Here is a 16,672-nt window from a genome sequence, read left to right as displayed (position 1 = left end):
CTATAAATAAAAGGTAAGTGTAAAAATAAAGATACAACATTTAAAACAAAAATTTTTCATCATGTATCAGGAAAGAGCAACCTGAGCATTGGTATGGCACCAGATATACCAGCACCTTTGGGAAATGGGGTGCTCAGGACATCAGTCTCAGTGCCCACGGCCACTTACTGTCCCCTCTCACAGAAAGTTATAGGCAGCCATGTCTGATCACACCCACAGCCCCAGGAGGATGAGCCAGGGGTGCACTTGGCCCAAGGGTCCTGCCCAAGCACTGGCTATCAATGAAAGGAGGAGCAGATTGTCCCCCTGGTTTCTAGACACACAGGGGACCCTTTAGCAGGAGGGTGTAGCCCTACAAATTGTCACTGAAGCCCTTGACTCTCTCTCACCCTGAGACAGCTTCCTCCAGCTTTTGGGCTCCTGGGACTCTCTGCTGAGAGTTCTCCCTCTAATTCAGATGAGAAGGTGCCCATGGCACAAGATCCCATGCATGCAAGCTCTGATGACAGTGCTAGGAGGACGAGACAGGCAGAAACTAGTGACAGGCAGCCACCAAGTCTTCAGGAAAGCACATGACAATGTGTTCCTAGAATCCCAATTCAAACTTGGAATGCATTTGTCCATGGGAACCTTAGGATGGAGGTTGGGGTCTACAGTGCTATTAGCATAGTACTATACTGGACAGACACTGCAGATTAAATAACTTCTGTGGGCTGGCCTGGGAAGCCAGCCATGAATTACTTTGTTTCAGTGGGAAAACAGACTACGATTTCCAAATAGCTGATTGTAAAAATTAACTTCTGTGGCATTATCCTTTTGTGTATTTACTTTCTACTCCTTATCACCTCTTAGCCATTTGGTTCTCTAAAGGACAGATAAAAATCATGGAGGGAGAAGGAGGGAGAGATGGGGAAGAAAACCTCAGAAAGAAGACATATTTTAAAACTTGGATTTTAAACTGTTCAGAGTAAGAAGTCAAGTCCAAACTAAAAGAACCCTACTAATACAAATGTTTCATACACAATAGAAATTATAGATCTTTTCATTACAGTAATTTCTCATTTATTCATCTGGGTTAGGAAGTTTTCCAAATACAACCAAAACTTATTTTCTGTAACTATACTTGATGGAAATATTGGTGAAATAATATCCCCCTTTTTGCTTAGTTTAACCAAAGAAGAGGAGCCCGCAGTTTCCCTGCACCTGTCACACAGGGAACGGCAACCTGGGTGCGTGTTCCACCTGCTCCATTGCCACTGGGATATCTGCGTTCAACATGGGGGATTCTTTCAGCTTGTTCCCAACTCATCTGCTATGCCCATTCTCCTCATTTTCTACTTTTTTAAAAATCTAGCCATATGGTCATGTGAGATCAGTTCTCTGTGATTCAGCAGCCAGTCAATAAAACAAAACCAGACAAAGAGACCTAAAAAGAGCCATCATTTCTTCGAAATCCCTATAAAGTAAGTTCTTAAATCTTTGGGATGGATTGGCCCGGGGACAGGACTTAACCTAATCTAAAATAGAAGATTACCTGGGCTTGGTAGCAGCTTTCTGGAAGCTCCAGGTCATTCATGAACATGTAAATTTGCTTTTACATCTGAATATATGCTGGCTTCTAAGGTAGGTCCCAACTTTTTAATTTATAAAGATCCCTTTTTAACATACTATTTTTTTTGCTACTGCCCTCCAACATGATACAAATTATACTTTCCTTTCTGTCAAATCAGAAATATAAACACATGATACATGTGAATTTGAGGTACCCTCACAATCACTCCAAGACTCAGCAGAAATATAAGCTTGCCTGCTGAAATACCTGGCTGTTCAAAGGTTAAACTTTCAGGCAACTAGAATGTGACTGTGTCTAGGACTCGAGAAAACAGATCTGGGTGAGCTTTTTGGAGAATTTCCGTAGAAAGGCTCCAGCTGCTCACACCCCACCTCTGCATCCCATCTTCTGCAGAGCCCATAAAAAGGTGGGCTCTTGAAGGCTGAGAAAGAATCGGGGATCCCAGGGACAGCGGGTCGTCTGGCCCTCCTGTCAGGCTAGGCAGAGCTGACAGCCTTAGCCCACATGGGATGTGACAGAAAGCAGGAAGATGGCACCACATTTGGGGTCTCAGCAAAGGGAAGGCTGAAGTTGCTGAGATGGAGAAGGTGTTGGGGGGGGGACTGAAGGCAGAGGAAGATCATGCCAGGTTCCAAGTATCAAGGAGGAGTGGCGGCCTCCAGGAAGCTGGATGAATGAATTTGAAATCCAGGAGGTTCTGTCAATGATGTTGGACATTTTTTATATTTATATCATAATTTTACCCAGAATTGAGTTTTTATTTTGTATGACATCACGTTGGTCTTTCCCATGTGAATAACAAATTGTCCCAGCATCATTCATTGAATGGCACATCATTTCCCACGGATCTGCCCGTGCTGACCTCAGTCGTCATCAAGATTTCATAGACGTGTTGGTTTCTGGGGTCGTGACCCCGGCCCACCCGCCTTCTGTCAATTGCATCACCACACTGTCCTGATTGCTATACCTGCAGCCATTCGTCAGCCCGTCTCCTACCTTATATTTCTTCTTGCAGATTATCCTGATCCTTTGCTTTCCCATATAAACTTAGACTCATATTACCAAGGTCAACAAATAATGCTGTTAGGATTTTGATTGGGTGGGGGCATTGACTTTGTAATATTGAATCTGTCTATCCAAAATGTGGTATACCTGTTGATTTACCGTAGACCCCCTTATCCACAGTTTTATGGTCCATAGTTTCAGTTACCTGTGGTCAAACATAATCAGAAAATATTAAATGGAAAATTCCAGAAATAAACTGTTGGTAAGTGTTGCAACATGGGCTGCTCTGGGAATGTGATGAAACCTTGGGCTGTCTGGCTCCAGCACTCCTGGACATGAACTATGCCTCTGTCTAGTGGACCCATGCTGGGCATCCTGCCACCCCTTCCTCCCCTCGTAGCCATCTTGGTGTTCAGATTGACTGCCTGATATTATAGTTCTTGGGTTCAAGTCACTGTTACTTGACTGAATAGTGGCTCCAAAGCACAACAGTAGTTATGCTGGTAATTTGGATATTCCAAAAAAAAAAAAAAAAAGGCCATAAAGTGCTTCTGTTAAGTGAAGAGGTGAAAATTCTCCACCTAATAAGGAAAAAATTGTAAAGTGAGATTGCTAAGATCTACAATAAGAACAAATCTTCAATCTGTGGAACTATGAAGCTGGAAAAAGAAATCCATGCCAGTTTTTTTGTCCCACCTCAAACTGCAAAGGTTAAGGCTATGGTGCAGGATAAGTGCTTAGTTATTACGGAAAGGCCTTAAATCTGTAGGCCAAAGACCTGGAGAGAAACACAGTCTGACTCGGTATCGTCCTAGCCTTGCTTCAGGCATCCTCTGGGGAGCTTGAACACATTCCGCTCCTGTAAGGGGACTGCTGGATTTAGGTTTTCCTTAATGTCTTTTAATAATTGACAATTGACCCCATGATGGGCTTGGTTGTTTTGTCAGTTTTACCACTAGGTACTTGATACTTTTTAGCATGAATGTAAATAGCAAAATGTTTCCTAACTGTTCATTACTAGTAAATAAAAGTGCAATTAGTTTTTGTTTAATGCTCTAGTAACCAGCAACTTTAAACTTTTGCATTAATTCTAGCAATTTGTTTATATATTTCATCTAATTTTCTACAGAGAAAAAATATCATCTACAAATACTGGCAATTTTTATTTCTTCCTTTCAAATCCTAATATATTTTATTTATTTTTCTTTGTTACCACCATAGCTAGAATCTCCAGTTCAATGTAAAAGAGAAGCCATGACAAGAGACATCCTCATTCACTACAGTGAAAGGAATTCTTTAATATTTTATCATTATTTATGGTATTTGTAAAGATTTTGATAAGTAGCTTTGGCATGTTATAGGAGTTCTCTTATATTCTCATTTTATGATTACTAAGAATAAATGTTGAATTTGGTCAAATGTTTTTCCTTTGTTGATTGAGATGATTACATAATTGTTTTTCCTTTGAAGTAGGCTAATCGATTTTCTAATATTAAACCAACTTTGAATTCCAAGATCAATTCATCTTGGTAATGATATATTATCTTTTTGGTTCATTACTAGATTCTTTTCCTAATGTTTTCTTTAGAATTTTTATATCTATGTTCATGAGCAAGATTGCACATAGTTTTCATTTCTCTTTCAATGTGAGATTGGCTGTTAACCTTCCTTTCTTGTTGTTCCTTTGTCTGATTTTTTTAAATTTATTTTTAATCATTATGGGTACATAATAGCTGTATTTACGAAGTATGTGTGATGTTTTGAATCAGGCATATGACGTGAATTAATCAAATCAGAGAAATTGGGGGGATTCACCACCTCAGGCACTTACCATTTCTTTGTGTTAAGAACAAGCCAATTCCACTTTATTATTTTGAAGTATACCTACCTCAGTGATTATAGTCACTTTGTCATGCTATCAAATATTGTTCATTCTATCTATCTAACTGTATTTTTGTACCCATTAATCATACCCAATTTATTCCTCCTCCCTGTTACCCTTTCCAGCCTCTGATAACCAGCATTCTAGTCTGCCTCCATGAGACTCCTGCATATGAGTGAAACATGTGAGATTTGTCTTTCTGTGCTTGGCTTATTTTCACTTAACATAATGCCCTCCGGTTCCATCTCCAAATCCTGCCATGTTGTTGCAAATGGCAGGATTTCATTCTCTTCGTGGCCATATAATATTCTATCGTATAAATGTACCACACTTTCTTTATCCATTCATCCCACTGATGGACACTTAGGTTGATTCTAAATCTTCAGTATTGTGAACAGTGCTGCAGTAAACATGGGTGTGCAGTTATCTTTTCAATATACTGAATTCCCTTTTCTTGGATATATATACCTAGCAGTGGAAAGATTCTGTAATAAAAACTATAAAACATTGATGAAAGAAATTGAAGATGACATACTCAAACAAGATCTATGTTCATAGATTAGAAGAACCAATATTATTACAATGCCCACACTACCCAAGGCAGTCAGAGACTCAACGCAATCCTCATCAAAATACAATGACATTCTTTACACAAGTGGAAAACATAATCCTAAAACTTATATGGAGCCACAAAAGATCCAGAACAGCCAAAGCTGTCTTGAGCAAAAAGAGCAAAACAGGAAGAATCACATTATCTAACTTCCTATTATACCACAGAGACATATGTGCAGTAACCAAAAGAGCACGGAACTAGCATAAAAACAAACAGCCCAAGGTAGCAGAATAGAGAAAACAGAAATAAATTCAGACATTTAGTGAGCTTATCTTCAATAAAATTGCCAAGAACATACAGTGGAGAAAGGACAGTCTCGTCCATAAACGGTGCTGCGGAAGATGGATATGCAGAGTGAAAGTAGACCCGTATTTCTTGCCATATTTAAAAATAAAATCAAAATGGATTAAAAATTTCAATCTAAGACCTGAAATTATTACATGACTAAAAGAAAACATTGGGAAATGCTTCAGGACACTGATCTGGGCAAAGACTTCTTGAGTAATAACCCTGAAGCACAAGCAACCTGAGCAGAATTGGACGCATGGGATTGCATCGTGCTGAAAAGCTTACACACAGCAAAGCAAAGAGACAACCCACAAAAGGGAGAAATATTAGCAAGCTACCCATCTGATAAGGAATTAATAATTAGAATCCACAGGAGCTCCAACTCGATAGGAAAAATAATTCAATTTAAAAATAGGCGATGGATCTGAATAGACATTTCAGAAGGAGATACGGATGGTCAATGGGTTTGTGAAGAATGCTCCACAGCGTCAGTCACCAGAGAAAGACAAACCTCAGCTACGAGAGACATCACCTACCCAGACAAAATGGCTTTTATCAAAAAGACAGGCAGTAACAAATGCCAGCAAGGATGTGGAGAAAGAGCCTCGTCCACTGTCAGTGGGAATGTAAGTTAGTGCAACCACTATGGGGCGCAGTAAAGCGGTTACTCAAAAAACTGAAAATGGAGCTACTACATGTCCCATGTCTGATTTTGACACTATCATTATGCTTGCCTCATAACGAAAGCTCGAAAGTATTCTCTGTCTTTCTACTCCCAGGAAGCTTGATTCAGTTGGGATGTAACTAATCCTTGAATGCTTGGTAGAAGTACCTTGTAAAAGCACCTGTGTCTGCTATTTTATTGGTAGGAGGATTCAAAATTACTGATCCGGCTCGGTGCCTGTGGCTCAAGTGGCTATGGCTCCAGCCACATACACCTAAGGTGGCGGGTTCGAATCCCCAGCCCGGACCCGCCAAACAACAATAACGGCTGCAACCAAAAAATAGCCAGGAGTTGTGGCAGGCGCCTGTGGTCCCCGCTACTTGGGAGGCTGAGGCAGGAGACTCGCTTGAGCCCAGGAGTTGGAGGTTGCTGTGAGCTGTGATGCCACAGCATTCTACCCAGGGGGGTAGCTTGAGGCTCTGTCTCAAAATAAATAAATAAATACATACATACATAAATAAAATAAAATTACTGATCCAATTTAGTGGGTTTCTGTCGCCTGTTATGTTCATTGATTGTAAGAAACTTTATTTTCCTAGGAACTTATGTTTTTAAATTTATTGACATGAAGTTTTTTAAATAGGTTCCTAATGACCTCAAAATCCACAAAACTCCGAAAACTGATAGTTTATCATCTGGCAGCAAAATTGGACTTTAAGTGACGTTACTCTATAGTCTTGACCATTTAGAGAATATTCTTACATTTCTGCCACAGAAGTATTAATGTATGTGATTACAGGAACTGCTCTAGTCCTTGCTAGAGGAGTTCAATATTTGATCAATGCATGGAATTGATTTCAAAAATTCTGAATTCTGAACCACTGGTCTTATGGGATTTGGTTAAGGAATTGTGCATTTATAGTGCCTTTTTATTAACTGTTCAATCTCTGAAACTTCTGTAGTTACATCCTTTTCACATTCTTTCGACAGGTTTTCTTTTTCTTTTGATTAATCTTGTCAGAATCTTTTCCTTTCTTTAGCATTTTTAAAGAACTGACATGGCTTTGCTTACTCTCTACCAGATGCTTGCTCTCTATTTCATTCATGTCTTCTCATCCTTTCTTTCCTTTATTCTATTTTCTTTGAGTTGACTCTACAGTTTTTGTTGTAGCTTAGAGGTTAACTCAGACTGTTTCAGGCCTTCCTTATCTTCCACCCTACGCACTTAAGATTGTAAGTTCCCTCTAAGACCTGCTGTTTTGCTCATCTATTTCTGCATAACAAACCATCCCAAATGTAGTAGCTGCTCTATTTGCTCATGACTCCATGGGTGAGAAATTCTGGTAGGGTATAGTAGGGATATCTTCTGGGGCAAGAACGTCCAAGATGGCTTTTTCATTCACGTCTTGGGCCGGGGTTTGCTGGGAAGGTTGAGCTGGGCTTTCCTTCTTGCCCTTGGACGGGCTCTGCAAAGCTCCTCCACACAGTTGCTCCCCTTCCCTTCATGATGTGGCTTTTCCAGGTGGCTTCTCCACATGGTCTTTCCAGCACAGTGGCCAGACTTCTTACATGGTGGCATAAAGCTCCAAAGAGCACGAATCGAAAGCTACCAAGCAGAGCTGGGATTAGGGTCAGGCCGGAAGCATTCAGGGTTCAAATACCGAGGGACGTGCTGACTGTCAGGCTTGCGGAAAACCAACACCTGGGAGTGAGTGGCCTGAAGGCCTCATGTGTCTCTTGCTGCTGCCAGAACATTGTAAAGACTGGGCCTGGGACCAGGACAGCCCTGCTTCTACCCCAGCTGGGGACTATAGCAGGGGAAGGAGACAGAGGCCTGGGGAATACAGGGAAACACTGGATCCTCCAATGCAATAAATTTCCACACCTGATTCAGTTGCATTACATAAATTTAAATGTACATATTTTATATGTAATCTATTTATATTTACATAAGTAGGCATATTTAATATATGATAGTATAATACAGTTAATATGTTATAATTGTATACATAATATACAATTAAATCTAATATATAACTATATGTAATTAAACAAATTTAATATATAACTAAAATACATTAAAATATATTTTAATTTTCATTCAACCCTTACTATATTCCAATTTTTATTTTGATTTCTTTTTTGACCCATGAGTATTTATAACTGTATTTGAAAATATTCAAATATATGGGGGTTTCCTGGCTATCTTTTTGTTACTGATTTCTAACTCCATTGCACTATGGTGGAAGAATGTGTTATGGATGATACTCAGCACTGAAACGTGTTGAGTGAGCACTGAAGTTTATGGCCTAACAGACAGATGGTCTAACACAGTGGTTCTCAACCTTCCTATTGCTGTGACCCACAAGTTGAGAACCACTGGTCTACATGTTTCCATTTATCTGACAAGGTTTTCTCCAATATTGGGTACAGTATTCTACAGAGGTCCATTAGATCATGTTCTTTGAATATGTAATTGCTGAAATCTTTTATATAGTTACGAATTTTTAGTAGCTTGATATCCCATTCACTAAGAGAGATATATTAAAACCTGCCATTCTTTTTTTTTTTTTTTTTTTAGACAGAGCCTCAAGCTGTCCCCCTGGGTAGAGTGCCATGGCATTACAGCTCACAGCAACCTCCAACTCCTGGGCTCAAGCGAGTCTCCTGCCTCCGCCTCCCAAGTAGCTGGGACCACAGGCGCCCACCACAACGCCTGGCTATTTTTTGGTTGCAGCCGTCATTGTTTGGCGGGTCCGGGCTGGGGATTCGAACCCGCCACCTTAGGTGTACATGGCTGGCGCCTTAGCCGGTTGAGCTATAGGCGCCGAGCCAAAACCTGCCATTCTGATGGTGAATATGTCTATTTTAACTTTTGGTTCTAGTGATTTTTGCTTTATATATTTTGGGACTGTGTTAGGAGGAGCATATAAATTTAAAGCTGTCACAACTCCCTCATCAAGAACTAAACATTGTATCTTACATAGTGACCCTCTTTATCTGTAGTGATGGTTTTTGCCCTAAAGTCTATGACGTCTGCTAATGTTATAGAAAACCAGCCTCCTCCGCTTTTTCTGGATGATATTTTGGTTGTCTTATCTTTTTTCCCAATACTTTGGCTTTAAATATTTCTGTGACGTTATATTTTAGGTATGTTTCATAAATAAAATATGATTGTGTTTTGTTTTGTTTTGAGCCAATCTGTTGATCTTCATCTTTTAACTGAAGAATTTTGTCCAAAAGCAATTAAGATTACTGATATAGTTGAACTTTTTCTATCCTCTTCTTATGTGATTTTAATACATCCCTTGTTTTTTATTTCTTTTTTTCTTCCCCCTTTCTTGCCCTTTTTTAGATTCAGGGTTTGTTTTTGATTTCTCATGCCATTTTCCCTCTATAGATCAGAAGCTTTAATCTCTTTATTTTTTTAATGATTCCCTTACCCATGTTAACATAAATTCCTAACAAAGTTTTCACTTTCTGTTTCAGTTATCAGCTGATGTAATAAACCATCCTAAAGCTTGGAGGCTTAAAGCAACAACTTATCATCTTTCACAATTGCATGAGTTGACTGGGTTTGACTGGGCAGTTTTTGTGTGGGATCTCTTATGTGACGGTAGTCAAACTGTGGCTACAAAGTCACCTGAAGACTCAACGTCTAAACGGCTCAATCACATGCATTGCAGCTGATGGTGGTTATTGGCTGGGAGCTCAGCCCAGGCAGTGGGATGAAGCACCTGCATGTGGTCATCTGATTTGAGCTTTTATCAATAAGGTTCTGAGAGGATGCATTTCAAGAGACCCAATGGAAGTTGTAAGACTTCTTACAACTTGAAATTATAGAGTATCACTCCTGCTGCTTTTCCTTTGTTTAAAGGGCCAGCCCTAATTCAGTGTGAGAAGGGAGTGATCAGTACCTAAATAAGGGACTCAACAAGGGTTCACCAGAGGGAGGGAAGGGAAACCTCTTCACATGCTACCTATCACATTCTCCTCTTAAATTTTTTTTTTTTTTTTTGAGACAGAGCCTCAAGCTGTCCCCCTGGGTAGAGGGCCCTGGCATTACAGCTCACAGCAACCTCCAACTCCTGGGCTCAAGCGAGTCTCCTGCCTCCGCCTCCCAAGTAGCTGGGACCACAGGCGCCCGCCACAAAGCCCGGCTATTTTTTGGTTGCAGCCGTCATTGTTGTTTGGCGGGTCCGGGCTGGGGATTCGAACCCGCCACCTTAGGTGTACATGGCTGGCGCCTTAGCCTGTTGAGCTATAGGCGCCGAGCCCACATTCTCCTCTTAAATAAAAACTGAAGATTACTGCCATTCTGGTCATGCTTCCCCCAATTTATATGTTGTATTTGTCCTACATTTTAGCTTTAACATATGATCTATATTTCACAAATTAGTTATAATTATTGTCTTATACAAGTCATATTTTTTCTTAGATCTATCCCCATTTTTGCCCATATATATATATTTTTTTTTACATTCCTTCTTGTGTTTTGAGCTTTCTAGCTGAGATATTTTTCCTTCTTTGAGAGTGTATTCTCAAGGATTTCCTTTATGCAGAGTCCAGAGATAAACTATCTCAGTTTGGGCAGAAAATGCACTTATTTCCCCATAGGTCCTGAAAAATTGTTTTGCTGAATATATAATTCTAAATCATTACTTTCTCTACAATCCTGAAGGTATTCTACTGTCTTCTGGCTATCATTATGGCTAGCATTAGTTCTTTGCAGATAATTTGCCTTTTCTCTGATTAATTTTCAGATCTTTTTAGCTGTGATATTTTTCTTTTTCATTGCAATGCATTTAGTTGCAGATTTAATTATGTATTTATCCTGTTTGGGATTCAATGAGTTTTCTGGATCTAAGAATTGGGGCTTCCCAACAATTCTGAAAAATTCTCAGCCATTCTCTCTTCAAATATTAACTCTGCCTTCCTGTTACCTCCTTCTAGAAGTCTAAGGAGAACAGGCCCCATGTTCTATTCTTATCTTTTGTTCCTCTTTGTGCTCAATTCTAGATAATTTATTGGCATTGATCCTCTAGCTCATTACTTATGTCTTCAACTGTGTCTATAATGATGTATAATTCATCAGCTGCTTTTAACATCAATTATATTTTCATTTCTAGATGGTTTATTTTACTTTTGTTCAAACCTGATTATTCACTTTTATGATCTTTTTAATCTTGGACCATCTTGTTAAACTTACCTTTTTGTTTAGTAAACATAGTTATGTTATATTTTTTGTATAACTTAATATTTAAAATCTTTGAGAGTTTTGTTTTTACTGGTTTCCACTAATGATACACATTTCCTTGTGTATTTATTATTTTTGACTGTGAGCTCATGTTCCCTAGAAATTCATCTGTAGGTATTACTGGAAGTCTGATCTGAAGCTATTTCCCTTCAGAGCTGATCTGCATTTATTTCAGCCAGTCTCTTGACACACTGTTAACCTGTGGCCATTTTTAATTAAATTCTCCACTTGATGTTTTAGGGGACCACACAAATAATTAACATGGATCTCAAATCAACATGTGCTCATGAATTCTCAGAAGAGACTGTATCCCTCTCCACTCCAGGCTGTCCATTTTTATTTAGTGGGTTTATTTGTTCATCCATACAGGTTAGATCCCTGATTTATACAAAGGGATATTTCCTCCTTAGGTGGAGGGAGTAGTTATCTACTGTTCTTTGCAAAGCTGTCAAAATGGAAACATGAAGTTTCTAGAATGTGGCAAAAATCTTCAAGAAGAATGCTGGTACTGGTTTCTACTTCTCATAAGGTTTCTGATTTCAATGTGATAATGTTTTCTGTACAGTACTTAGCTTTTATGTTTGTGTGTATGTGAATGTCAACATTTCAGTTGTTCCCATCCAGTGGACATCATTAAGGTATTTAGTCCACTATAAGCCAAAACTTGGAATCATTTCTTTGGTATATAATTTTTTTTACCTCTTTTTTTTTAATTGTTGGGGATTAATTGCGGGTACAAGAAACCAGGTTACACTGATTGCATTTGTTAGGCAAAGTCCCTCTTATAATTGTGTCTTGTCCCGGAAAAGTGTGTCACACACTAAGACCCCACCCCCTCTCTCCTTCTCTCTCTTTGCTCTCCCCTTCCCCCACCCCACCCTCCTTTCTCTCTCTGCTCTCCCATTCCCCCACCATATCATTGTCATTAATTGTCTTCATATCAAACTTGGGATATGAAGGATATAGGATTCATGCTTCTCCATTCTTGTGATGCTTTACTAAGAATAATGTGTTCCACTTCCATCCAAGTTAATACAAAGGCTGTAAAGTCTCCATTTTTTCAATGGCTGAATAGTATTCCATTGTATACATATACCACAGCTTGTTAATCCATTCTCAGGTTGGTGGGCATTTAGGCTGTTTCCACATTTTGGCGATTGTAAATTGAGCTGCAATAAACAGTCTACTGCATGTGTCCTTACAATAAAAGAATTTTTTTCCTTCTGGGTAGATGCCCGGTAATGGGATTGCAGGGTCAAATGAGAGGTCTAGCTTGAGTTTTCTGAGGGTTCTCTGGTATATAAATTTTTAAAGCATTTTATATATACTTTGCTACTTCCTTCCACTAAAATTGTGCTCATTTATATCATACTTAGCAGCTTGGTAAGCAGCAACTACAGACTGTAATGTCTTAGGTTGGTCTCAGTTTACTAATATTTTAATTGTATTTGATATGAAGCTTTTTGAAATCCAAAATACTAAACTATCTCATATTTTTTTTTTTTTTGGAGACAGGAGCCTCAAGCTATCCCCCTGGGTAGAGTGCCATGGCATCACAGCTCACAGCAACCTCCAACTCCTCCTGGGCTCAAGCGAGTCTCCTGCCTCAGCCTCCCAAGTAGCTGGGACTACAGGCGCCCGCCACAATGCCTGGCCATTTTTTGGTTGCAGCCATCATTGTTGTTTGGCGGGCCCAGGCTGGATTCGAACCCGCCACCTTAGGTGTATGTGGCTGGCGCCTTAGCTGCTTGAGTCACAGGTGCCGAGCCCTATCTCATATTTTTAATAAAAATAATGAGGAACAGGCTGGGTACAGTGGCTCACACCTGAAATCCCAGAGACTTGGGAGGATTGCTCCAGGCCAGGAGCTTGAGACCAGCATGGACAATATAGCAAGATGCCCCACCCCCACCATCTCTAAAAAAATGAAAAAAAATTTTTCTGGTCATGGTGGCATGTGCCAGTAGTCTCAGCTACTCCAGAGGCTGAGAAGGGTGGATCACTGAACCCAGGAGTTCAAGACTGCAGTGAGCTATGATTGCATCACTACACTTCACCCCGGATAATAGAGCAAGAACCTATGTCCAAAAAAAACACGAGGACAGATTAAAAGGTATTTACATTCTGATGTCTACAGAAAGTCTATAAACAGAGAGAAAAAAGATGTTTTAAGAAAATAATTTATGCACATTTTAAAGTTTAGAAGACAATTTTAATGGCAATGTTTAAGAGCAAATCCACACTTGGCCTCTCACTGCTTGGCTGTGGGCCGGCCTCCTCTTCTCATCTGTGAAATGGGCACAACTGTAGCTACTTCAGAGAGGTGGCAAGATAATTAAATGAAATAATGTTGGCAAGGTACAGAGTCTGACTCTCAAAATCTGGTAGCCAACACCATGCCCCAAGTTGAGATTTGATCCCAAGTTTGCTGGAACCCAAAACCCATGAGAAACCTTTCCAGTTTACATGTTGTTCAAGGACACAGTTTCCAGAGATTTCATGCTACACGTTTTGTCACTGTGCAGGGAGCTGCCCACTTCCTTGTCATGGGAACCACAAGGACAAAGGAGTGGGATCTATGTCTGGCATGTCATGAAGCTGATAAACATTCTTGAGCTTACTCAGCTATGTACTTACAGAAGATAGATGATATTAATCCTCCCAAACAGCTTCTGGGTAAATTTTCTAATGAGGCTTTTAATACAATAAATATCATGTGATTCTGTTCTTCGGCAGTGAACAATTTCTGCCTTTCCTCTTGGAGAAGTAAGTACTGACATTTTTAGCCTGTCCGAAAAAGAGAGAAAATAGTCCACTGTTAATCTGATGTGGCAAATTACTCTGGTTCCAGTACACATAAAACTGAGCATTAATTCAATTTCCATACAGTCGTGGTGAATGTGGTATGGGAGCACTGGAGAGACGCATTTTCCCCTGGGTAGAATCTGTGACAACTGTCACTATAAAGCAGCTGACATGTTTCTCTACAGGAAAATGAAGTTTCCGAGAATTGGCCTGTCTAGAAATTTCTACAACTGAATTCTTTGTTTCCATCAAAACCACTTTAAAATATTCTGACAATGGGACTGAAAAATATTGAAAGGAATAATTAATGGATTCAGTGAACTCTTATATTTAATTGGCCACCATGGCATGTGGTCAAGAGCTTCAGGGGAAATATTGGCAGCTGCTGCTTGTGTTCCAAATGGAGTTCCCCAAACTAGAGTCCTGAAGGACAGCAGACTTAAGAGATATTTTGAGACCAAAAATGTTCTGTGGTCAAATAAATGTAAGAAGTGCTTCCCATGGCTTTCCTGGTGGGTCACTATGCCCAGTAAAGTCTTTGAAAAGTTCCGTAACAAAGTGCCCTGTTTTCTTTGTATAACTCAGCCTTTCCCACACCCTTTCTAAACAGAATGTCTAACAATAATAATAGTGAAGAGTCTAATACTCCAGAAAGACACTTTGAGAAATGCTGCTTGCAGAAATAAGTTTACAAATGATTTCCATCTCTCTCTCAATGCCCCAATGTATGTCTGTTTCTTAGCTTTTCTCTCTATTCTTTCCTGCCTGTCTTCCTTCTTAGGGAAAACTATTTTATTTTATTTTTATTTATTCATTTTTTTTTTTAAAGAGACAGGGTCTTGCTCTGGTGCCCAGGGTGGAGTACAGTAGTGAGATCACAGCTTACTGCAGCCTTAAACTCTTGGGTTCAGAGGATCCTCCCACTTCAGGCTCTTAAGAAGCAGGGACTACAGGCAAGCACCACCACACCTGACTACGTTTTTAAATTTTATTTTACATTCGGACTTGGGGTCTTGCTGTGTTGCCCAGGATGTTCTAAAACTGCTATCCTCAAGTGATCCTGCTGCCTCAGCCTCCCAAGTAGCTGGGATTATAGGTATGAGCCACTGTGTCTGGCCAGGGAAAATCATTTTATTACCTACTAGCTAATAATCTTAAAACAGCGAAAACGATAAGACAGGGAAATTAATAATGACTTCTGTCAAAGCTAGCCATAAGTATTGTGATTGCTGGTTTGGGTTTTAACTTAAAAGCAGAATTGGAATGAGACATCTTGTTTATGAATAATGATATAAACTAATGATATAAGTATATAAAAACTCAGAACAAAACAAAATAAGGAAACATAATTGAAAAGCTGAGTGTAGGGGTAAAAAAACAAGAAAAGAAGGAAGAGAGCAAGGAAGATAAATTCTCCACCCAGGTAGCAATGATGCTGTTAGCAGCAGCTCAAGAAGAGATAGGATCTGATACAGGCTCTGGGGAAGTTTTAACATTCAACAGGGATATCACAGGCCTCATTTCAATGGAACCGAAACTAAAACCATGCATTCAACTGAGACTTTGGAAAAGTGGGAAAGGTGGGCAGGAGGTGAGTGGGAGGACTAGAAAAATTAAACCCACCAGCCTAAAGAAATGACAAATAAGCTTTCTCTCTCAAAACTTTAGGAAGAAAACAAACAAACAAACAAAACTTATGGGAAGTCCAAATTCTTAACCAACATGGGTATGGCATTCTAACATACACTGTGTGTGAGGGTTACCAAGAACTTTAGATAATAGACTCTGAAAGAGACCACAAAGCAAGTATGTTTATAATTATTAGAAGTATAGAAAGAGGAATAAAAGTCATGAGAAGAGAACAGGTTAACCAATATAAAAGAACAGAAACAATAAAAATGGAAAATATGGTTATTAAAATTTAAACTAATTGGATGGGTTTAAAACAGACAAGATGGAAGAGAATAAACTGGACAATGATTGTGAACAAATTATCTAGAAAGACAACACAGAGTGAGAAAATACATAATACAATTAAGACACATGTAAGACAGAATAAAAAAAAAAAATCTGTCTTACAGGAATTCCAAAAAGAATAAATGAAGTGTTTGAAAATAATGACTGGATTTTTAGAATTGATGAAATACATGAATCCTCATATTTGACACAAAATATAAAAATAAACCCTAAATATATAGTAGTGAAACTATAAAACGTCAATGGCAAGTAGAAAACACTAAAGCAGGCTCAGCGCCTGTAGCACAGTGGTTACAGCGCCAGTCACATGCACCAAGGATGATGGGTTCAGCTAAACAATGACAACTGCAACAAGAACAACAACAAAAATAGCTGGGCGTTGTGGTGGGCGCCTGTAGTCCCAGCTACTTGGGAGGCTGAGGCAAGAGAATCGCTTAAGCCCAAGAGTTTGAAGTTGCTGTGAGCTGTGACGCCACAGCACTCTACTGAGGGCCATGTAATGAGACTCTGTTTAAAAAAAAAAATAAACACAAAGGAACATGACAGCATTCCAATAAAATTTTACTTAGGGATAGTGAAATTTGACTTTGTTAAAATATATTTTGGAG

The 16,672-nt window shown here is 39.3% G+C and overlaps 1 protein-coding gene across 1 annotated transcript in view; it reads right to left on the bottom strand.

Moving 5' to 3' along the window:
- The window catches only part of CFAP61 (cilia and flagella associated protein 61), a 307,795-nt gene that overhangs the window by 289,148 nt on the left and 1,975 nt on the right, over nucleotides 1–16,672 (bottom strand). The window contains exon 2 of the mRNA XM_003798465.2: nucleotides 13,920–14,069. Within this exon, the coding sequence (XP_003798513.1) occupies nucleotides 13,920–14,062 (143 nt within the window). The 5' untranslated portion in view covers nucleotides 14,063–14,069. The remainder of the gene's footprint in view (nucleotides 1–13,919; nucleotides 14,070–16,672) is intronic.

This window comes from Otolemur garnettii, unplaced genomic scaffold (assembly GCF_000181295.1).
Source record: "Otolemur garnettii isolate 467f Iridium unplaced genomic scaffold, OtoGar3 scaffold00136, whole genome shotgun sequence".
NCBI lineage: Eukaryota > Metazoa > Chordata > Mammalia > Primates > Galagidae > Otolemur > Otolemur garnettii.
The sequence above is the reverse complement of the archived record's forward strand: the minus strand, read 5'-3'. Positions and strand labels throughout refer to the sequence as shown.